Source organism: Xenopus tropicalis, chromosome 6 (genome assembly GCF_000004195.4).
Source record: "Xenopus tropicalis strain Nigerian chromosome 6, UCB_Xtro_10.0, whole genome shotgun sequence".
Taxonomy (NCBI): Eukaryota; Metazoa; Chordata; class Amphibia; order Anura; family Pipidae; genus Xenopus; species Xenopus tropicalis.
This window is the reverse complement of record NC_030682.2, coordinates 21,884,325-21,909,934: the sequence shown is the minus strand read 5'-3', so window position 1 is coordinate 21,909,934 and position 25,610 is coordinate 21,884,325. Positions and strand designations below refer to the sequence as shown.

The window sequence follows — 25,610 nt, the reverse complement described above, 5'->3', positions numbered from 1 at the left end:
TTATTAAACACAGCACCCCACGCTGATCCCCAAACCTGCACTGTGGCATCTGTACTTGGCTTGTTAGCTTTTACAACCCTATGGCCATATGTTGATGGCTGTAATGCATTCAGGTATCAACAAGAATGTGAAAATACTGCAGATATTTGGCTTTGTCCCTGCACAGATGGAGACCAATATGGAAGGCGGTTGGCCTTTGGCTGGTGTTTGTCATACTCAAGCTGCTGCTGATCCAAAATGAAGAAACATGGAATTCTCAGGTGATTACATAGGAATGCTTATTTATATCTGAACCATGTAGTGCAAATGTCTGTACAATAAATAAGATGCATACTTATAGATTTGCTTCTCTCTCTAATGCTCACCTTGACATATTGATGCTACAGATAGTGATAAACTCAATCTATTTAACTTACTTTGAGTCTTCACACATAGGTTCTCCTATAGACATAGCTAGGTGCCTGCATTAAATAAGATATAAATGTGGATCTTACAGATCAGGGATGTCTACTGTGCTGCCTGAGATACCGATTAGCTCAGGGGAAAGCAATGAGGGGCTGTGGGAGATGAAGCACAACATGTGGAAGCTCTCTGCCCTATGGTGGGATCTCTAATGAAGCACACTGACATAGATTTATAATTGGGGGGGGGGTATCAGAGAGCTATATTAGGAACCCTACTGCTTCTAATAAACACTAAACAAACAGCACTGATTATCAGCCATAACTCAATACTGTGAGCTTTTAGAATGTTATTATGTCAGAGAAATAATAATGAATCATTCCCCGGCCTCGCAGAAGTCATATTACATATTGTGTGAGCCGTCTGGCACAGAGATTCAATTAAAGAAATAACAGCTCAGATTACAATAGAAACCATTTTGTTTCAGTGCCAGCGGTTCCTGACAGGAGGCAGGGAATTTTGGGGACATTCTCAATCTCTTGTCTGCATGTAACATGGTTCCATTAAACCCTGTTTAACAGGTATTGGGGGTGATATTTTGGGAAGAGGTAGAGGCATTAAAAAGTTGAGCGTTAAATATTTATGGATATAAACTTTAAAACGGAAACGGCCAATGCCAGAAAGTAAGGACTTCTATATGGGGCGACGGTTTACTAGAGCAATTTAGCTAGAGATATATGGGATCTAATGCAACCCCTGCCCAGTACACTGATGGTTGTTTGACTAATAAATGTAGCCCGTCTGTTAATATGTTTATAAAAGCCACCTGGGGCCAATCAAACAAAGAACTTTCCTTATGCTTGTGGGGCTCACCAACACATTTTACATCTAGATGTGGCTCACAAGTATAAAAATGCATTAGAGCAGGGATCCCCAACCGTTTATACCCATGAGCCCCATTCAAATGGAAAAAGTCTTGGGGAGCAACACAAGCATAAAAATGGTTCCTGATGGTGCCAATAAGAGCAATAACTGGCTATTTAATTGCCCCTTTGTGAACTGTCAGCCTACAGGAGGCTCTGTTTGGCATTATATTGGGTTTTTATGCAGCCAAACTTGCCTCCAAGCCAGGAACTCAAAAATAAGCACCTGCTTTGAGGCCACTGGGAGCAACATGTTGCCCCTGAGCCACTGGTTGGGGATCACTGCATTAGGGTATATGGCACCTTCTCATGATACCAAGTCATACTCCTGAATGAGTGGCCAGCAATAACCCAACCCAGGGGGAGAGAGGCTCAGGCATTAGGAGACAATGACCTCTGTATAAGGTAGGGGATCTGCTTATCAGGACAAACAGGAGACATTCCAGACTCCGCTAATTCTCCTGAATTTCTCGGCCTGGCTGTTAATGCCAAACAGATAAATATATGATATTTCCACAACTGTGGCGTAAGGAGCGGCAGCTTCTAAGCTCCTTTATCTCTGAACCTGTCATGAAGAATAAATCCCTATCGTACTATTACTTTTCCCTTTATTTATGCGGCATGTAACGGTAAGGCTGACGTTGCTATCAATCCTAGCCGAGGCAGCACCTTGTAAACACATTTAATAAGAAGAGCGGAGTACGGAGAGATGGTGCATTTACATTCCCAATCTGATGTGAGACTGGCAACACGTAGCCTTACACACAGATGTGTGCAACACCTGCACCATAAAAATATTCAGGTTATGAGAATGAATGTAGCTACATGCCATGGGCATGATTTATTGTCATTTTGTTTTTATCTGCCATTAAGTGGCTGCATTATACTGGATACCATTAAATAGGAAAAATACACTTTAGCTCAATACAGACTAAATGTAATAGCTATGGTTTTGTATATTATTATCATATTGTGTCGGAATATGCGATTGCCATTACACAATCATTTCAGGAGGGCAGTCATTTCAGTATAATCCCATAGAAAAAACCATGCAGGTTTCTGTACCTAGATCCATGCTTTTTGATTTCCTGGTCTTAACAAAATCCAGTTGACTGGCATCTCCAAACTGCTTTGTGCGCTTTTCTGACATGCTTTGGCGGCCAAACCCTTCCCTCTGAAAGGCAAGTGATGGATCCATATCTGGACTGAGAGTGCTGAGGGGGAAGCAGAAGGACACACCACATTATGCAGACATAATTACAGAAAGGTTTCACTGGATAACAAGTTCAGAACTTGTTCAGTTATGTAAGTTTTGCTAATAAAGTTGAAGTCTCAGTTCCCCCAAGAGACCTGTTTAGCTTGTTAGTTACAATTATATCTAAATGCAGGTGTTGAGCATTCTAGACTAGATGCTGATGCTTCTGCCTGTAGAAGTCTAGTAGGGGAAAATAACTACCTCTGACCATGGCCACTGACTGTCCTGCTACATAAGCTGAAACCCAGCTAATCTCTAGGAAATTTAGTTACAATCTCCAGGACAGTGTATTCAGAAAGTCACCTTGTGCTGCTGACTTTAGTTTCCTCCCACCAAACCATTTATCTGTCTGACTTCTAATTATGGAAATATCCATCAGGGTTTCTGCCTGCGCTCATTCCATAGAGGATGATTTGGAAAGGGGCTAGTTACCCAATGACCCGTCTTATCATTAACATTCCTATTATTAATCCCATTTTATTGCGCACTGTGTTATCATAATATTTTCATACGGGATTACCCGGACAGCATATATTTTCCCCGATGATTCAGAGCAGCTGCTGTCCCTGTTTGTATAACCTCTTCTTGTTTCAAATGAAAGCTTTACTTCTCCGCCTCTGAGCAAAGAGCAGTCATCTTTGTTTTACTGCTTCTCTTTTGACCATTAGCAGCAGGAAATTAAACACATTTCGGTATATTTTACAATCATTCCCTTTTTACATGCCGAATTTAATTGTAAGCTCCACTGGTCACAAAGATAGCTAAATCTACTGATCCCTATCGACCAGCTTGTTCTTCTAATGGCTTTTTACGAGAGACTTCAGTTAACATGTACAAAGAGAAAACACCTCTCATAACCTTACCTACCTTCATCATATAGCTCCTAAATTAAATCATCTCATTCAAGCAGCTTCTGTTACCTGTAGGCCAGGCCTTAGCAAGAGCAACAGTGGCAAGTAGCAAGAAATTGGTGCAAGAGCAACAGTGGCAAGTAGCAAGAAATTGGTGCAAGAGCAACAGTGGCGAGTAGCATGAAATTGGTGGAAAACCACAACCGTAGAAAGAAGGATGCCATCCATGTGATATCACAACATGATGACCAGTGTGGAGGATAAGATGTATATGGCACAGCTTTTGCCATGGTGACAATCACTCCCCAACCTTGTTGAGTTCTATGAAATGTGCATGACAATTCAGCTATACAATTCTCCTCCCATCACTACAATTCCGAACTACTAGACTTCTCTTACCCTACTCCCAAACCCTTTTTCTCCATAAAGATCCACCTGTTTAGGGAAGCCTATCTGATGAACCCTGGTAGATAAGAAGTCAACATACAATAAATATTCACCCATTGTTTTTTAATAACTTTATCAGTTGCTCAATCTCCCTTGAGATCAATGGTCCCCCAACTGTAAGGCTGCATCTCCTGGGGGAGGCTTGGAACAACTGCAGGGGGGAGGGCTCAACCTATAGGCAAGTTAGAAGAACTTGGGAGTCCCAGATATTCTTAAAACTAAGACTAAATGACTGATCGACATTTCACGAGCTAAGGAAGGCCCTGACCAAAGATTGAAGCTTCAAGAGAAGCCCAGGTCAAAGGCTGGACCAACATCACAGGCTTGAACTTAATAATGTTCAAAAGGAGATGCTTTGGATTATGACCTAAATCTGCATGACTTTAATTAAATATGAAACACTGTGGCAGCTAGGTGTGTAAATTTAATATATATGTTTGGCTGAAAGGCTTGCAAGGTCACTGTTTAGATGTAGGAGTGACCAACCAACCAAGGATTAAAATGCTTTCTTGAGATGCCTATTTGATTTATGCTTCTTTAAAAAAAAACCCTTTCTATTTCAACTAATATTTTGAATTCCGCCAGTAAATACAATAATGGAGGCTGAATGAGAGTGTCAGGGCTTTGTACAAAGTAAAACAAATATGATGCCCACTGCTTTCATCTATGTATTGGTTCATTGGGCCATTGGAAAAACTCTTTAGAGTGAGATTACCCAGAAAATGACAGATTTCTTTGGAGTGAAAGCTCACAATAAGTGCCGCTCACAATGGACAAGTTCTCCTTTAATCTTAAAGTGCCAGATTACGCAAAAGGACAAGAGGAACAAAATACAATGTAATACACATGTACAGACTGCCTTTCATTGTGTGCTTGGCAACAGAAACAGGGGCCCATCCATTGCAATGCATAGCCAACTGCCCTACAGCTCCATGGCTGCCCAGCACTTTCATATTTTTACATAGCCCTTTGTTTTTAATGGGAAAAATTCACATTTATCTGCACAATGCAACATGAGATGAAGGATAGGCATTTTGTCTCTAAATGCTGCATATGTTGATGTCAGACACATGGGGAGTGATGTTACATAGAACAGGTGGGAGAAAAGAATCTCACGGAACAAGAGGAAAGGTCTGGCTTGATAAGGAGAGAAAGCACCATGGAAGCAGCCCTGTTTGGAATGTAAATCCCAACTCTGGGAAATGGAAGCCTTATATAATAATTCACACTGTGCTGCATAATTATTACTCTAGTCATAGGGAGGTGCTTTCACAGAGAGGTCTATTTTGCTTATTGATGTGTATAATTACTAGGCATGCAAATTATTGCATACTCTGCTAATTACGCAGAAAAAGCTGCAAGTTTCAGACTGTGTAATAATGAGCACATTCATATTGAAGAGCATGTCTTTGGGATTTAACATTGTTTGCGAGCTGCATGACTTCGAGCACCCCATCCGCGCTGGCCCTAATGGACTTCTTCCCTCATGGGAGCCACTTATCACCCTTAAATTGAGAATATTTGGAAAATATTGGAGAAAACTGTAAACTATTTGGAAAACAAACTCTGCAGCCTTACAGCCTTGTTAGCTATATGGGCATAAGATACATAAGTAGCAAAAAATGCACTGGCACTCAGAGCTGCAATCGGGATAAACCCTTTAATTCATTCTTTATTGCGGTAGTGCAACGTTTCGGGGTAGAGTGACCCCTTTGTCTTTGGTTCGTTGACATAAGATACCTAACCCAGGAATGACAGACTAAACCATCCAACTGTCAAACTATAAACTCCCATGATCCTCTGCCAACCACAAGAAATCCACCGAAGATTATAAAACTAGATGAGTGTCTGATTTATCTGATTCTAGTCTTTATAAACCAATCAGTCTGTTGCTTTATTGTGATTGCATAGCTTTAAAATGAATTAAGAGAAGGAAAGTTTTAGAATGGGGTCCTTTCACCCACCACAGAGTTAATAGGCATAACATTTAAGATCCTGCGGTGCTGCCATAGGAATTGAACCTTGTAGGAATTCCCTTACATTACACTAAAACACCTTTAAGCACCCAACTATTGTAGTGCACTGGCTCTCAGGCAATCTTACCTTTCTGTTGACTCACTAGCCACTGTTTTAGACCAAGCACTAGTAGAGTCTGTAACACAACCAACATCATCATGTGAGCTGGAAGATGAGTGGTCAGAGAGCTGGGCAGGCAACACAGGAGTTCGGTCATCTTCAATAATCACAGTGTCATCCTGAGGCATATTCACTGTCGGAGAGAGCTGGTATTTACCTGCATGAAAGGAGAGAAATGGCACAGTCTATAACAAGTTGAAATAGCAACCTTGACAAGTTGCCAACATTTATGGCAGAGTTGGGCAACTGAAACCAAAATGAAAGATGGATAGCCAATATATATATTAATATTAAAGCCTTATAGACAATCTATCCTTGTTTGGTTTCCAGGGTCAGTGACACTTTTTAGCTGCAGGTTGAAAAAAGCCAGAAGAGGGAAGCAACTTATATACATAAGTGTAATTGAAAAGCCACTTTCTTTCGTCAGTGGGGATGGAACAATAAAAGAAATACACCCTTTATGGATATACGGCATTTATGCCTACATACAGTATAAGAGATATTTTGCCACTCAACACTCTGCACTCCCTGCACATTTCCATTCAAACATAAGAGCAGAATTTGCCAAATGGCTGGTCGCAGCTGAGAGATTCTTCATGTAGCTCAACAGAACAGCACCTCTAGGTGCCATAAAGAGACGCCATAGTTATTGCAGTAGAAGCCTAGCCAAGCTGCTCTTCCCACTCATACGAATAAATACAAATATACAGATAGAGAAAGCCCAGGACACATAAAGAGCAGAGTTATCATAACTTACTATCTATTTGTGAGAAAATAAATGGAAGCCAAACCCTGCTATATTGTATCTTAAAAGATTAGGCCCTGACTATATGCAGGGATAGAGGAACAGATATATAGCAAATATATATATTGCCCATATCTAAATGTATTATATGATCTTTGCTAGTCTTATCTACTTTCCCCTTCAAGTGGTCCCTGTGAAGCTGGGGCCCCCCTATTCTAAAACCCCGGTACAGAAGAACTGGGTTTGGATTTGATTACTCCGTTACTGTATAACAAAGCAATAGTTTGTCCCTGGTATCTCTGGTCTTTCCGCCCAGACTATATCATCTCGGTGAATTCCCACGTCTCCCATTCCGCCCGTGAAATCGCTCTCCTTTAATAATGAAAATAACACTTGTCTCATTTATTTTGATTGCTGCGTCGCATTTAAAATGTCTTTCAAGCCGGCGCGAGCCACAGCAATATGCTGAACTGGTATAGGCTTTTATTAATAAACCAGGCTGGGGGGGGGGGGACAGAGTAAAGTGCCTGCAGTAACGCTAAGATTATATAAAACAGGTTTAACCGCAATAAACTATTATTAATTGATACTGATATTGAGAAACAAAAGAGATCAGTAGCCCCATGGGTTATCATAAAATTAGAACTTGGCTTGGGGCCTAGAGAAACACAAAGTGCAGCTCTGGAAGACAGATGTTGAGGCTTGCATGGTGCCGACTAGAATTAGCACATTCTGGATATTTATATTATATATATATATATACACCTTTTCTCTCCCTGCACCCTTCATGATGTGCAGTATGTGCCTAAGGTCCCCAGGGCAGTTTGTCTGCCTGTGTCACCCAGCAGCTAATAAAAACGGACAATACAACGCTTTCTGCCTGTCACCACTCACAATGCTACTCAACATAAAGTCCCCTTTCTGATGCACATAGTTTGGCTACAGGTGGACGTTGGAAGGCATTCTGGTGCCAAAGTCCCTGCACCTTGTGCATCCAACAGGGTGCTTTTCTGTAAGCAAAGGTGATATGCTGAGTGGGGTGTACTGTCCAAAGCTGTCATTTGCTCGATGGCAGACCAAATACCCAGTGTGCCAGGGGCCTTATACGAATCATGATCAGAGATGATCTAAAATCTATACACAATGATCCCAGAACATCTAACAGACAAGTGCTGGTTGGGGGTGAGCGCCTTGAATAGGTGTAGGCAGAAGGGTTACATGCCTAGCGCCCCCCCCCCTCACTATTCCGGGCAGATGCCTCTCCTGCTTTGCAGTGCTGGAAGGTCCTGGTTTGCTGGGGCCACGATTTGCAGGGAGTTTGTATGTTCTGCCATGTTTTGTATGTCTGTGTGGCTTTTCTTGGGCATTACGGTTTTCTCCCACACTCCAAAACCCATACAGGCAAGTTAACTGGTTCCTGACAAAATTCACCATAGTGTGTGTGAATGTGATTGTAGCTCCACTCGAGAAGTGATTGATGTGAATATCATCTCTGTAAAATAGTGCAGCATGGTGTAACATGGATATGATAGGTATATAATACTCAAGAGCCATAAATAACCTGTAAATTATATCCTATATACTCTTGGTGATTTCATCAGCTATAATCAGTGCTTAGTGATGTAATTACTGTCAAATGACTCACTAAAACTTGTGTTATAATAAATAATATATATATATATATATATATATATATATATAATAATAAATATACTCCGCTTTCAGCTTTGTGCCTTTATATAGTCATGGAATTTCTCTGTGACATAATATTCTTGTATTTTACAATACAGGGTATGTTATTCACTATACAAAGAACAATAATAATATTTGCCAATGTCCCCTTAATTTACCCATTATTGATTGGCTTGCTTCACACCAAAGGTTGTAACGATCCACATGGGGAGCAGGGGTCCCCACCCTTGACCCTAAGCCCCATGGGCATAAAGAATGGGATTTATTTGCATTGAAATGACAGAAAAAAATACATATTTCTAAAAAGCATACAATTATCCAGCATAAAATAAGGTGTCACGTATGGTGCGTGGCTAACAGGAAAGGCAATTTATAGTGGCTAAAACTAAATTCATTATTTTCTGTAATTACAATTTTAATGAGATCCTTTAAAAAGACTGGAACTTAACTAATCTAACAGCTCTGTTTAAACCTGGCTTTGGTAAAGGATGGGGGGGGGGGGGAATTAACTGCAAAAAGTAAAAAAAAAATGTTTTTAATGTCAGGAGCAATTTTAATCAAACAGCTCATTGTGTTTTAAATTTGAAAATCCTTGCAAACTAATCCCATGATAAGCCACTCAGTAAATCCAACTCCTCCCGTGGCAAGGAAAGTCTTTATTAACTGGCTCTGTTAAGGGAAAGCTGGATTGCTGCAGAGCAAGTGCTAATAACCTTATTGGCCACAGGGGACGGTGCAGCCGGTATGGTGCTGAATGCAAACAAAGGATGCAGAAAATTACCTATACGGTTTCAGAGCTAATGCACTGAAAAATAGAAAGTCAACCAAGCCATGGATAGTACCCTAATGACCTATTCTGCCGCCTCCCATTTGCACATCTTACATTACTTTCCTTTTGTTTTGTTCCATGGATGAGAATTAAGGCAAATAAACAGCCATTCGTTTGCATCCATGGATCTCGGTGATTGGTTTAGAGGCGGACTGAAAATGGGGTTGGGATAGTAACAGAGTGATGCTGGGTTTGTTTCTGTAGAACCAACACACACAGTGGCTGATTTGCAATAAGTCGAGTAGATACTAGAGTAGGTGCTCTTCTATTGAAAATCCCCTTCAAACAGGGAGTACTCATGGCAGACAATAAACAGCACCCTAATAATCTAATCCAGTGCTGCCCAACATGTTAAATTTAGGGCCAGATAAATTATGGTGAAGTCTATGGAACCTTTGAGTAGACTGGGGGCCATAAAAAATCTTTTGGAAGACCACATCCAGCCCATGGGTTTCCAGTCGGACATCCCTGCTCTAATCCACGTTACGTGTAAAGCATTAGCAACAAACATGAAGGGTCAAATTGGTCTGACTATTTGGCTCCAGGCCAATGATCCTATTATTATAGTGACCTATGGAGATGTGTCAGGAGCAGACCACATCAAACGGCTGAAGCAATATTTGCCCAATAGCATTTTCTCACCTGCCCAAGAGGTATGAGAAGGTTTTCATCCAGATGACAATTTAGTTTAGGCTGATGGATAGGCCCCATACATGGGCCAACAGGCTTCCAGCTTAGTCTAAAGGGGAGGAGTTGGTAGATTTCATTGGCTGTGTATGGCCAGCTTCGGGCTGGGTAAAACAAATTATGTACTGAGGTTCAGCTTATTTGATGGTCTGGCCAAAAAAACACAACTTAATGTCAATGGGCGGTTTCATATGGCAACGGTAATATTAACTATTAAGTAGAAAACACAATCTTGCAGTCATTCAGCCTTACACAGAGTGCTCCTCTGAGCATTTTTTTTTATTTTAGTGATTTCTGAGAATAACTGGTCAAGAGAAGCTAGCATAGCCATTATGGCAGCTCTAATGATAACCAGGGTAACCACATGGTCTATTACGCCAATTTGGATTATCTTCCTTTTGCAAAATGCCATAAAATACATTTACTGATTTTACTATGACGGAGCCATCGTTTGCTGCGGAGAAGTTACTGAGGGTTAAACAGGAGAGAGAGGTTGAGAAAGCGCTTTGAAAGCAAGGAGCATAAATGACACAAACACATCTGTTTTATGTTCAGGCACAATGCTACTGTTTAATCCTGGCCCATTATGGCTTTGTGCGGGACTTTTCTCCGCCAAGCAGACCATATCTAATGCACATCCCCTCCATTATGGGCATCTGCGGAGTTTGCGAGCGACTTCTTCCCATCAAAGGCCGGCCCGGCCATTATACACTGGGCCTCACTTCACCTGTTTCGCTGGGAAAATGCACTTAGTCAATCAAATTAAAAATCTATTATCTGCTGAAATTTATGCTCTGCTTAGTGCATTAAAGGTTTCGTTTGGATATTGTGTGCCGCCTGTCGCTGTTGTAAATAATGCATTAATCACTCTTCAATGAACAGGGAGAAGGACAAAAAACAAGACATGATTAGTAGCGGCGACTCCACTCACCCATTATCCTATTCAAAGCCGCGTTTCTTGTGGGCGATTCGTCAAACCCCTCAATGCCGCTGTACAGAGAGTGGGAAATTCTGCGTTCCCTGTCGTCCAGCATTGTCTCGATGGGCAATTCAGGGCCTGAGGGGCTCCCAGGTGACTCCAGCTGTAGAATCGAAAAAGGAGAGGGATCGTTGCTGACGGGCTACTTAACAGCATGGGGGCAGTTTAACAACATGCCTGAGGCCTGCACCCCGGCTGGGTACCAAATGAGCTAGAACTTTTCACCCTGGACCTAAATAATTTGTCCTGACAGCTCTGCTTAATGGGCAACTTTCTGTGCCTCTCTGCACGGCGCCTCCTGTGGTGCCTGTCATATCGCAACCACCTTAAGAACGGATAAATAGTAGGGAGGCTCACCTCCCCCTGGCATGGATATACACTAGCATTCTGTATCTGTAGCTTTTGCATATGAAAATACAATCGAGGGAGGCTCTGTTCACAGTAATGTCTTCCTAGGCACCGGGTTATCTTATCTGCAGCAACATATGATTCCATAGGAGGGGGAAGAAGGTCACATTTATCATCGCCTTTATTTGTGTAGCTATAACTGCGCCCCGCGTGTGACAGCGCATTGCACTTGGACATGATGGATGGAACAGACAGCAATATATTACTCCTGTCTCATCAGCCTATGTATTGCCAGCAATATTCAGCCAGTATATACACAAATCCACAAGGAATATGCTGCTTTATTATTTCCAATCCCAGGTTCCTTCTCATGTATGATCATTGTTACCCTGCATTCTCTAACTATAAACACATGGGAAATGCAATGTTATTGCCCATAACAAATACAGGGGTGAGGGGGTCAGGTGTTTTCTAATAGGTCGGCTGATGCCTTATAAAGGACAAATAAGAGGTCATTGTGCCTTATGGGAAAAGTGAGTTAGCAGAGACCCTTGTGATGGCAGCAATATTTCCAAAATAATACTGAATAATTATTGAATTATCATTTTACTGTATTCTAGTTTAGCAAGGAACTGATTTAATTGTTAGACTTCATATTAACCATTTTTACATTGCTAATGATATGAATGTGTAACAAGAGCACTGCCTGTTCTCTGCTGAATAGAATGCTGAAAGGAAAATGTTCACCTTCGGACAAATGATTTTTTGAAACAAAGCATTAGCAAGATATTTAGCTTTGCGGCAATGAAATATCCCATTTGGGGGGTCGCAGACAGAAAATTATGACAAAGTAGTAAGTTTGGGATCCGTAAGTGCATGTCATTGAGCCAATTGGCTGAAGTGTGTCAGCCAATAGGAACGCTGATATGCAAATGGAAGGAACTGGAAGGAAGGTGCATCTGGGTTTTCAGCACTCTGCAGGGGCAGAAACAGGAAACCAAGCTGGATGGGGAACTGGAGGTTTGTTTAGGACAGGCAAAGAGAGGCTGCAGAGCTAAATATCCTGGTGAAGCTTCATTTTAAAAACGCAAGACTTACAAAAATGCTTTTAATTTAATGGGCTATTAATTTTGGACTTTTGCCTGAAGGTGAACATCCCCTTCAATTTACTAAAAAGAGAAGGAAAGGTAAAATCTAAGTAAGCTTTATCAGAAAGGTCTATGTAAATACAGCCATAAGCACTCACAGAAACGCTGCACTGAGTCCTCTATCAAAATAAACACAGGATTTCTTGTCTCTTTTTTTGTAAACATGATGTTCCAGTGTCTGACTTCCCTCTCTCAGAAACAGCCTTAATTCCCGGGGTCAGAGTCTGCGCAGTTCTCTCCTCTCTCCTGCCCCCCCCCCCACACACACACACACACCAGAATGCTAAGAACTCCCTCCCTTAGGAATGTGTGATCTCAGCTATAAGGGCTGGAGCAGGAAGGAAGCTGCTTAAAATGGCAGCTGCTATCTCAAGCAAACTGAGAAAGATTCTAAAACGATTTACACAGGAATGGTAATGGTTTCTGCAGAATAAATATATTGTTCTAGGTGACACTAATGTGGCAAATCTATTGGCAGTAAAATGCTAAAATGACTTTCCTTCTCCTTTAGGTAGGAAAGCCTCTTCTGACAATTCTCGGCTTGGTTCTATCATCTGTCACATTGAGCAAAAGAACAGAGCAGGGAGACATCAGGGGATGCTTCTTACTACAGTAAAAACAGCCTTTTGCCATTCTGCCCAGCTGAAAAGCAAGGGGCGCTTTGATTATAGCTCCATGATATTAGCAGAAAAAAATATCATGAAATGATTCAACTGGATGTACATGTTCAACATTTAAGGAATGAATCCTAAATGGCTGTAAATAGAATAAAGCAGAATAGCTGCTCCCCCAAGAGCCACAATTAGGTATGGCATTAAAGGTAAGTAGATGAGCTGAGCCTGCAGGGCATACAGGAATAAAATTAAAGGGGTCAGTTGTAAGAGTAACAATGGCAGTCGTGGCTTTCCCTTTGCAGTTATGTGATGCCATGAATAGAAATACAGACTTGGCTTTGTACAAACACATCAGCTGCTGCTGACATACGGCCATAATAAAGCCGCCTCACACAACCTTAAAGAACTTTCATTGCCTGTCACGGTGGTTATACGGAGGGTGAAGGCGCTGGAATACTGACCAGCAATCATCAAAGGGCTGTTACGGTGTAACCGCTAGATATAGAACCTGTACAACTACTAAGCAATGGGCTAATTCATAGCTAGGCCTAGAAATGGCTGCTATATGCCGGCTGTATTTCATTTTAGTTGCCCTTGACACACATAAGTAAACATGTACAATGCCCAATATGCCTTATGGAACATGGGCTGAACCTTTCAGTGCTAAAGATTAGCCCCTGGATAATACAGAATATATATTTAGGGCTGACATTAAAGGGAAGATGTGCCCTGTTTATAGTGCTTATTATTATCCGGCTGGGGAAAGGAAATGCAATAAAAGTAATTACATTTTGAAATCAATCCTTAAGTATAATTTCCTGGTCACCTGCTTGGATAGACAAATCTGATTGGCTACTAGGGATTATTAAACCTGGTTTAAACTTTGAGAAATGTAATAAATGATCTCCCAAAGGAAAAGACAATGACACATAAAATACCCAAGAAGAAGAGGATTGCGTTCCCTTATTAGTGGCATTTCCATGGTAAACAGCACCATTCCTATCGATTTCTAGCTGCTCAAGGGGCTGTAGTTACAGAAGCCAGACACAAGCAGTATAGCAGCTCCCACTTATGTGCAGAAAATAAAATGTTTACAGTAGAACAAAATACACTACACACACTGCGTTTATGATAAAATAAAGGGGGGAAAATCATTTTGGTAACAGACTTATTAAACCAGTTTTACATATTTTTTAGAATTAATTTTGGTGCAAATCACTTTCATGCTCTTATTTTGGTAACAAACTGCCTCAATCCTACACTGAAATACAGTGTAGGATTCCAACAGGCCCCCAATAGAGCTCCGCCTCCTATCCTACGAACAGTGCCCTACTCAATGAAATACCGGATTTAGAAGATGACATCAAGACCCCACCCCTATTAGTAATATAATCCTGCTAACATAGTTAAGCCGCCCCAGCTGGTATGATACCAGTCAACTAGTGAACTACTGGGTCGCATGAGAATAGTGGCTCCGTGTGTTCTCCACTTATTGCCGGATAGGGCTCACTAGCTGAGTGGGGTTTATTTTTATTTAAATGAGAACTAAAACTTAATAAAGAATTAGGCTGGAAATGCTGCTAAAGCCAACCCCAGCCCTTTATAGCGGGAAGTCCTGTGCCCCCCAAAGATGCCCCAGTAGCCCCCCATCTTCTTCACTGCCCATGCTCTGTGCTGCTGGCACTTACCTGAGCTTAGGACCCACTCACACTATACTGTATATATAGACTATGTCACACTATACTGTATATATAGACTATAAATGTCACACTATACTGTATATATAGAATATAAATGTCACACTATACTGTATATATAGACTATAAATGTCACACTATACTGTATATATAGAATATAAATGTCACACTATACTGTATGTATAGAGTATAAATGTCACACTATACTGTATATATAGAATATAAATGGCACAATATATTGTATGTATAGAATATAAATGGCACACTATACTATATATATAGAATATAAATGGCACACTATACTCTATATATAGAATATAAATGTCACACTATACTGTATATATAGAATATAAATGTCACACTATACTGTATATATAGAGTATAAATGTCACACTATACTGTATGTATAGAATATAAATGTCACACTATACTGTATGTATAGAATATAAATGGCACACTATACTGTATATATAGAGTATAAATGTCACACTATACTGTATATATAGAATATAAATGGCACACTATACTGTATATATAGAATATAAATGGCACACTATACTGTATGTATAGAATATAAATGTCACACTATACTGTATATATAGAATATAAATGTCACACTATACTGTATATATAGAATATAAATGTCACACTATACTGTATATATAGAATATAAATGTCACACTATACTGTATATATAGAATATAAATGGCACACTATACTGTATATATAGAATATAAATGTCACACTATACTGTATGTATAGAATATAAATGTCACACTATACTGTATATATAGAATATAAATGTCACACTATACTGTATATATAGAATATAAATGTCACACTATACTGTATATATAGAATATAAATGTCACACTATACTGTATATATAGAATATAAATGTCACACTATACTGTATGTATAGAATATAAATGGCACACTATACTGTATATATAGAATATAAATGTCACACTATACTGTATATATAGAATATAAATGGCACACTATACTGTATGTATAGAATATAAATGTCACAATATAAGGCTGATTTTATCATTTAATAATCACCCCTGTAGCATTAGCTTATATGACAAACTAACCTCATTTTCTGCTTGATGATTTGTGCCAACCCTTAAGCTTAGCTTCCCAACACCTGCCCAGAGCCCACTGAGCATGTGCAGTGCCACTGACACTCCTAACAAAATCAAAAAAACCCTAGGCACAATTCTGAAGGCCTAAATCATTACTGTTATAGAGGGAGCATTATGGTTATAGAGAGAGGCTGGTGCAGTAAATTCAGTATATAAAATACAGTATTTTACCCATATTTGTATATTAGTTTAATCTTTCTTTAAAGAAGCACATACAATCCTGTGCAGGTCCAATTTTTTAAACCCCGACCCAACCCAGAACTGAAACTTCTGGTTTAACGGTGGTTAGCTAGTAGTAGGTTGGTTTGTGGGTAAAAACATAGAAGTGCTTGCTGCAAACTAAAAGTGACATCTTCATTAGTGGCCAAGGGGTCAGGGAAAGAAAAGGAAAACTGCTTTTATTGAGACCCATGACCCAACCTGCACCCATATCTGGATTCACAGGTCCAATCATTATGTGCAATGAAGTGCTGAGCAATAATATCCACAGCATCATGTGACAATGAAAAGACTCCATTAACACAATCTTATTGTGTTCCCTACAATGACAATGCTAACAAGTGGATGCACAATGGTGGCTCTGAGCAAAGAGAACAAATGCTTTATCATAATGTGACACTATGGGCCTGGCTACATGCCAGGAATAAAAATGGGAGAAGGCACGGCATTCCAAGCACACAGGGGCCACCAATTGTGCTTAAACGATTCCCGACCCATCCCTCCCTTCTTCTTAATACAAATGAGATATTTAATGAAGCTCTGAATGGGAGCCTTATCTCCCCCTGTTTGATAAGCGCCGGGGAGATTTACTGCAATAAAGGGTCAACACAATTACAATTGGAAGCACGTCAAGCTGCAGGAGAACAATAAACTTGCAGCGCCAGTGAATTAGACTCAATAAGGTTTAAATTGCAAAATAAGGATTGCTTTTATTAGTTTTTACATAAAATGCAGATTAGGACTGACAGCTTCACTAAAACAGGAATTAATCACCGCCGAAAGCAGCTGAAAGAGAAAAAGGGGGGAAAAAAAATAAAATATAGGGATAAAAATTTGGGGAGGTGAAGATAGGACTTAAAATAAGAGAGAATTGATTGTGTGTAATTCTGTAAATCTGCAATTAAATGCAAAGTAAATGCTAAATTCAGCGATGACTGGCAATTCCACTGAGATACCCTCAGGCACATTTACAGCTGGCAAAAAAAATTAAAAAATAATTAAAAATAAAATCAAAAGGGATATGAATACAACAAGAACCAAAATAATAGGAATTGTCAGTGGCTGTAGAAGACCATCTATCAAGGGGAAAACTCTATCATTACTGGTTAGATCCCTACAACAAGGGCTCAGTTCCGTAGGCCGTATCTACCAAAGCGGTTGGACACTAGCATTCGCTCCTTGTTAGCCTGGGGAGGTTGGAAGGGTATTATATTTACCGCTTTCTTTTCTACAGCTGTTTGTTTTAATGGGTTCTGACTGACCCACAATAATACACCTCAATTAATTATTTAAAGGGAACCTGTCACTCACACATAAAATCTGCATAGTCTACAAATAATCTACAAAATCCTGTAAATTAAACATGAAGCACCATTTTTTTTAATTAAAACACCCATACCTACAAATCTCAGCTGTCAATCACATATTGCCTGCCCTGCCTCTATAGTCAATTACTTTCACTCTCCATTCTGCACTTCCTAGATGTCACTGCACCCACCCCCCTCCCACCCAAGGCATTAGGTCTCCCGTTCTGGCACATACACAAGATTGTGGGGTGATAAAGGTATGGGACCTGTTCTCCAGAATGCTTGGGACCTGGGGTTTTCCGGATAAGGGGTCTTTCTGTAATTTGGATCTCTGTGACTTAAGTCTGCTAAAAATCATTTAAACATTAAATAAACCCAATATGATTTTTTGTCTCCAATAAGGATTAATTATATTTTAGTTGGGATCAAGTACAGGTACTGTTTTATTATTACAGAGAAAAGGGAATCATTTAACCATTAAATAAACCCAATAGGACTGTTCTGCCCCCAATAAGGGGTAATTATATCTTAGTTGGGATCAAGTACAGGTACTGTTTTATTATTACAGAGAAAAGGGAATCATTTAACCATTAAATAAACCCAATAGGGCTGTTCTGCCCCCAATAAGGGGTAATTATATCTTAGTTGGGATCAAGTACAGGTACTGTTTTATTATTACAGAGAAAAGGGAATCATTTAACCATTAAATAAACCCAATAGGGCTGTTCTGCCCCCAATAAGGGGTAATTATATCTTAGTTGGGATCAAGTACAGGTACTGTTTTATTATTACAGAGAAAAAGGAAATCATTTTTAAAAATTAGAATTATTTGCTTATAATAAGAATCTATGGGAGATGGTCTTTCTGCAATTCGGAACTTCTGGATAATGCGTTTCCGGATAAGGGATCCCATACCTGTACAAAACCTGCCCTAGTGACAGTATACACAAAATGCCACCTGTTTGCTTGATGTGACTGTGAATTCCAAGACTGAAGGAAACTATTTTTTTTGCTTACTTTGCTTAACTAACATGATAAAGTATTTGGAATTATTATTTAGGGTGACCGGTTGGCCAAACCATGGCTAAGATTTCCACCTGCCATTATTTGACGAGAATTGCCAGCAAAATATCAGTCTACAACCTACACCCAGCAAAATCCCAGCTGTGGGGGGTTGAATTCCAGACTTGGGAATGAGCTGCACCCATCAGGCATGCCCAGACAGTGGGATTCCAGATCAGAAGTGCAATGCCTATGAGACAAATAACCAAGTGCTACCTATAGGGCTAATATAAGACTGATGAGTGATGGAAGGTTTCATTGCAACGTTCTTTAAAAAGATTGTGCTGACAGATGCTCTGCCATATAGCTTGGTGGGGAAAAGCAACATCCCCTCAGCTTGATATGGGAGAATACGGCACCGTACAAATGCTGCGCTGTGGTTTAGAAGGTCAAATCTATTACAATTAACTTCCTCTAATTAATTGAATCAAAGTGTTAGCAAGCTTCTCAAATGTGAGCAGATCAACAAGCTGAGGCTCGCCATATGCAAAACCCTAGCGTGTATATTCTGACGGCAGGAAACAGATGCACCGCTCTCTGGGACGCGCCAAAGGGCACACATAATGAGCCGAGAGCCAACTTGCACTGACGTTAGGAGATGTGCCCCTTAATGGGCACCCAGAGAGCATGGCTATAGCACCTACTTGCCTTCCCTATATAATGACACAAGCAGTACAAGGAAATGTCTATGGTTCCATTATGGGTTAAGCTAGATCATTATATACAGGTATGGGACCCGTTATCCAAAATGCTTGGGACCTACAGTTTCCAGATAAGTTTCTATAATTCGGATCTCCATATCTTAAGTCTACTAAAAAATTATTTAAACATTAAATTAACCCAATAGGGGGGCTGTACCTCAAATAAGAATGAACTATATCTTAGATGGGATCAAGTACAGGTATGAGACCCATTATCCAGAATGATCAGGACCTGGCTTTTTCCGGATAAGGGGTCTTTCCGTAATTCGGATCTCCTACATTAAGTCTGCTAAAAACATTAAACAGTAATTAAACCCAATAGGGCTGTCCTGCCCCCAATAAGGGGTAATTATATCTTAGTTGGGATCAAGTACAGGTACTGTTTTATTATTACAGAGAAAAGGGAATCATTTAACCATTAAATAAACCCAATAGGGCTGTTCTGCCCCCAATAAGGGGTAATTATATCTTAGTTGGGATCAAGTACAGGTACTGTTTTATTATTACAGAGAAAAGGGAATCATTTAACCATTAAATAAACCCAATAGGGCTGTTCTGCCCCCAATAAGGGGTAATTATATCTTAGTTGGGATCAAGTACAGGTACTGTTTTATTATTACAGAGAAAAAGGAATCATTTAACCATTAAATAAACCCAATAGGGCTGTTCTGCCCCCCAATAAATTTACCTGGTTACTATGGGTTACTAGACCGCTGCAAACTTTGTGATTTTTATTTTTTTACTGTCAAAGTGTCTGACAAGCCCTGTCAGTTAAGGTTGCCCAAGCAGTTAAGAAATACGGTTTAGCCAATAATGGCAGAAAAAGTGGCAGTCTGGACGTGTGTGTAAGGGGAAGATCAAACACCTGGAGGGCAGATGCCTGAAACCCACGAGCGCCAGGATCTTGTTCCTATAAGGCAGAATCACTGAGCCAGACGGCTGTATAAAAAGATTTGTTGCATTACAAGAATGTACAAGAGAAATGTGCCAGGGCGCTGTTGCGTGCAGACAATCAATGACGGGTATATGCAACAACAAAAGGAATCATGGGCAAGTGATGAGTTTTAGAAAGCACTGCATTCAATCAATAAATAAATCTTATGTTGGTCCATTAAGGGGAATCGAACCAACAAGGCCAGTATGACAGTTGTATTGAATCAAGCTTTTTGGCATGGTGAATACTCCTATTGTCAGCTTGTGCAACATTAATATTAGGGGCACTTCTACAACAACAAGCACCCCCGCCCCCATAGCCTTTTTATCTTGCGTTCAGAAATACTTGCAATTAACTTCTGTAAAGAAGGAACATGTCTGATGGGTGTTTTAGAGTGATTTGTAAATGTATTTGCTACTGAAAGCAGTATTTGTTGTCTGGGCCAAATTGGACTTGATCTGATCAACAACTGGAGGGACCAACAGACCCATGGGATGAGGGCTGCTTCATTGGGTTGATGTGGTCCTCATTGGACAGAAAAAAAATCAAACCATATATGGCCGATTTTTCACTGTTGTTAAGGTGGCCATACACAGGCAAATTTAAACTGCCAATGTGGTAATTTCAGACCAATTCAGCAGCTTATCTATCCATGTATGGGGCCCTCTACACAACCGCTATCTGGCCAAAAATTGGACAGATATCTTTCAGTCAGGTTTATTTTCCTGTTGGATCGAGGACCGTATTGATTCATTCATGCAGTCCTCACCCCAACAGCCTGTATCCCCCCCAATCCAATATGGACCACCACAGATGGGCATATTGGGAAAAGATTCACTCGCTTGACAACTTTGCTGAATGTATCAATGAAGAAAAAGGGGGGCACATAGGAACCAACTGGTAGATTGAGTAGACAAAGTGGTCTGGGTGCACCAGCCCCACAGCATAGGGGGCGTCAAACTGCAAGGAATAGCAGCATGGGCATAGGCATTCCAAGGATTCCACAAGGGCCACAAAAGTAATTAACATCTCCATTTGCCCAACGCGTTTTGTGTCTAAAGGACACAATCATCGACCCTTGAATAAGTGCCTTTTAGACACAAAAAGCGTAGGGCAATTAGAGATGTTGACTTTAATGCAGCTTTAAATAAAGATGTTTAATTTTTTACTTTCATGGCCCTTTGTGGAATCCTTGGAGTGCCTATGCCCATGCTGCTGGTCTGTGAACTTTAGATGCAATAACACAATACATTTGTATTTCTTACTGCTAACTGTACTGCACAGTGGTAGGGAGCCAGAGAAACAGTGTATGTTATACACAGTCACAAATACCAAGGAATAGGAAGGTAAAGAGACACCCTGTGTCTGACTCTGTGCAAATTGGTTTTATAATAAATGCCATTTGTAAAAACCTGGCTTTCTGCATGGTGTAAAACAATGGCAAATTACCCAATTAAAAATGTAGTGGAGCTGATTGCTGCGCTGCTGCCGGTAAACTTGTGCAAATAAAACAGGCAGTGAGACAGGGAATTGATTAAATGCAATACAGTAAATATTACAAAAGCAGAACATGGATTCCAGAAATCAATATACATATTTCATGGGAAGGCTGCCATTTATACAAGTAAACCTGGAAAGCTAAGATGGAACACTCGATTCCACGAGAGACTGTATGAATGTATGACTGGAGTTCAAGGTGCACTATACACTAAGCTTTCCTTCAGCACAGTCCTTAGTACAGGGAAATAACACAATGAAATCTTATGCAAGCCTGAAACTGCAAGTTAAACTCTCCAATGCCACACCCATAGGCAGGCTCCCAGCATCATGTGACTTGGGTGTAGACTCTAAGCCCAGATCATAATACCATCAAATAAAATACAAATTCAGGTAACCTAATGACATTTACATACTGATATATATAAAGGACAAGTAGCCAGAAGAAGGCTCGGGGTATTACCTCACTGCGCTTGATTCGCCGTGCCACAATAAGCTGGATCATCCCTCTCCTGTTACCTTCCGTTGACATTGATTTCCTAAGCGTCTCCATGGCATCCTGATTTGTTTTGCCCAACAGAGACTCCCCATTGACCGCCACAAGCTGATCGTTAACACGAAGCCTTCCATCCTTCATTTAGCACATGTAAATAAAAAAAAGGCAATTTGCACACATTAAAGGAGAAATGACTTGCACACCACAGAGCAGCGGCAGTTAATATCAATAGCATTTTCATCTTCAAACATGGCTACCGTACAGTATCATGGCTCTAACAAGGGAAAATATTTCAGAATTCTGTTTTCTCCCTCTCTTTGTAACATTATGCAATGGCTAGAGCAAGCTCCACATACTGCAATAGCAATGGCGCCCCTAGTGGCCATGTATTTGTTAAGTGTGTTATGGCAAGTCTATGGCAAAGGTCTCAGCCAAGTAAAACAATATGGCAGTATATCAAATACAACGCTTGCCACATTCAGTTATTCATTAACCATCATTTCAAGCCATGTTTAAGTTTTTTATTGTCAACAATATTATTCTATATAGACATAAGACAACTGTGTGTGCAGAACTGGAGCCCATATTTGCTCTGAAGTTGTGAATGTAAGTGAGAACCACATAAGACAACTACAGCCCTTGTAGGCAGTTCCATGGTTGAAGTCTGAGGCACCCATTTCCTTAACCTCAGGTAACCTTGGGTGCTGGACTAGAACTTCCAGAAGCCTTGAACACAGAATCAAGGTATTCAAGCAACATCTGAGGACCCAAAGCCAAGTCTCTAACTAATATTGCAACCTGGCCAATGATATCATGTGAAAATCAGAGTATGGGCAATCTGTTGCCTTAAAGACGTTGGCAAGATGCTGTGAGATCATAGACTGTCCAGCTCAGCAATGCATCGAGAAGTCCCTCTGATATTCTTTATGTATAACTCATTTGTATTTCATACAAACCTTGGAAGCTGCACCTCCATTAATGATGGATTTGACGAAGATGCCCAGGTCAGCGTGGTTCTCCTTTGACCTGTTTCCTTTGACACTCACACCCAGCCCAGCTGAGCCAGAATCATTCAAAGGGATTTCGAATGTAAGGAACTCCCGTGTCCCATCTGGAGTTAGAACAAGTTCCTCTTCTTCTGTTTTCTATTGAATTAATAGGAACAAAAAAAAAATTACATTTAAGAAAAACAGAATCAGGTTTCAGAATAAAAAGTCATATCTTGCTCTTTGGCAGAGATGCTAGATATATTCCATCCTCTTGGAGCTCTCCTATGCCCCATACATTTAACCAGCTCTACAATGAAATGAACTGGATCTGGAACATTACATGGACAGCATAATGAGATCAAAGCCAGAAGGGTCAGATTCAGCCCAGTGATCTTCTTGATAGGGATGCCTACTAACTAGTCTATTAAGCTACTTGTACACAACATAACACCCTAATAATGGACCTTACTGCCTGCTATACCTGTCTCATAAACTAGGTAACACACAGCTACAAATCATACATGCATACACAGTGCCAAATAGTAAGCCAACAGATTTGTTCTGACCAGACTGGCCTAATGCTCCTTGTATGGGCTGCCCATCCAGTAGTGATCAATATGAAATCCCAACAATCCCCCAGAGAGTGTGCACGAAAACTGGTCAATGTAAAAATGGTATCAGAAAACGGACTACAAGATCGGATCCTTCAGCCTGATGGACAACAGACCCAATAAGAAAAATCTGACTTGAAGTCAAAAGTCCTACAATGAGACTGTAAGGAACCCCCCGTGGACAACCATGGTATCCTCCTAAAGAATCTATTCTAATATTCCAAAGTTGTCTCTCTCTTTGTATCTTAAGACAATAGTTTCCCATGAAGGTGATTTCATACTGAGCTTCTGTTAAAGGAAATTACCAAGATGCAATCCCCAAATGCCCTCTGTCCTCAAGCCCTACCTGCAATGGAAATTGTGATCTTTTATTGCTTTCTTCCATTTGCATTATGATAGCCACCCACGCACTAACCAGCTTCTCGGAAACCTATCTAACTGCATTGCCCTTCTAATTGACCTCTTTGCATTGAAGTAAAAAGATATTTTAACTTGGATACGTTCATTGATGATTATTGTCTTCAGAAGATGAGTCCAGCTTTTATTACATTACATAATGCAACAGTTTAACACATCTGCGCTTAATGTTTCTGAAATAAAACGGTGAAAGGGGACGGAGAGGTTAAGCATTCCGCATTAGCCGTCTCGCTGAATGATATTAGTACGGATAGGAAAGAAGTTCTCCAGTTATAACTAATGGAGAGGGGCCAGGAATCACAGCAACTGGATATTCAGACTGGCGTTGTACTTTCTCTATACTACGTATTCACTTGGCTGTTTATTTATGTGGATCAACAGCTCAATCGATCAATAGACAGGCAGAGACTGATACTGTTATTCTAATTGAAATCTAATGGTGTGTGACAACAAATTGAACTTTTATTTCCTTTCATAATAGCAACTAGATTGGTAAGTCAGTCAATGCAATAAGCAGCTACGAGGCTCTGCCACACAAAAATGTGTAGTAGGGGCACAAAGGTAGTCCTCGTAAGTGTTCTGATTTTTTGTTTTGTTTTTTTTACCCAGTGAAGTCATGTGACAGCAGCTAGCGAACCGGAGGCTAAAACTACAAACTCTGGATCCCCGCAATTCTCAACAGTGTCGCGTCAGCCCTCGTGCTGCATCCAAAATGGCTCTCATGTGGTTCTAAATCCACAGATGACACATAAAAGTGATAGATTTCTGCCACAGAGAATCATTTTGGGACCCCTTAACCTTACTGAACATCTGCAGGGTTAATACTGATGTTATTCTTTAAATGCAAATTTTAAAGGAGAAGTTCCGTTTTAAACGAACTTTTAAAGGACAACTAAACCCTACATTTTCCTGCAATGTATACAGGTTAGGGAATTCCCCGGTATTTAAACTCTTGATGGTAGTAGAGTCACAGACATCCAATCACAATGGTTCCATTGAACTTGTTCAGTTAGGTGTTAGCTGAAACTGACAGGTGTAAGAAGGTATGATCCAATCACAATGGTACCAAGATTCTCATTGATGAAGGTGTTAATCCTTCAAAGTACATGACTGGAAGTGTGAACTGTTGTGAAACTGCCGGGGTAAGGATGTCAACGCGCCATTGTATGTTGGTGACAAGCGGTGTCTCAGGCCCCCTCCTCTGTTCAGGGATGGTTTTTCCAGGCTGGCATAAATGGCCTCTTTCACACCTCTTTCAAACCATCTGTCCTCTCGGTCCAAAATATGCACGTTACTGTCCTCAAAAGAGTGACCTTTTTCTTTGAGGTGTAGATAGACCGCTGAGTCTTGTCCTGAGGAGTTTGCCCGCCTATGTTGGGCCATTCTCTTACAGAGAGGTTGTTTTGTCTCCCCAATGTTTAAGTCTGAGCACTCTTCACTACACTGGACAGCATAGACCACATTACTTTTCATGTG

General features: G+C 40.4%; 1 protein-coding gene across 9 annotated transcripts in view; it reads right to left on the bottom strand.

The window, feature by feature from the left end:
* pard3 (par-3 family cell polarity regulator) overlaps positions 1–25,610 on the bottom strand; it is a 347,219-nt gene that overhangs the window by 147,760 nt on the left and 173,849 nt on the right. For all 9 annotated transcript variants that reach the window (XM_004915463.4, XM_004915468.4, XM_012965666.3 and 6 more), the window contains 5 exons: positions 23,074–23,262; positions 22,085–22,252; positions 10,899–11,049; positions 5,982–6,171; positions 2,391–2,539 (listed from right to left, as the gene is read on the bottom strand). In XM_004915463.4, the coding sequence (XP_004915520.1) occupies positions 2,391–2,539; positions 5,982–6,171; positions 10,899–11,049; positions 22,085–22,252; positions 23,074–23,262 (847 nt within the window). The remainder of the gene's footprint in view (positions 1–2,390; positions 2,540–5,981; positions 6,172–10,898; positions 11,050–22,084; positions 22,253–23,073; positions 23,263–25,610) is intronic.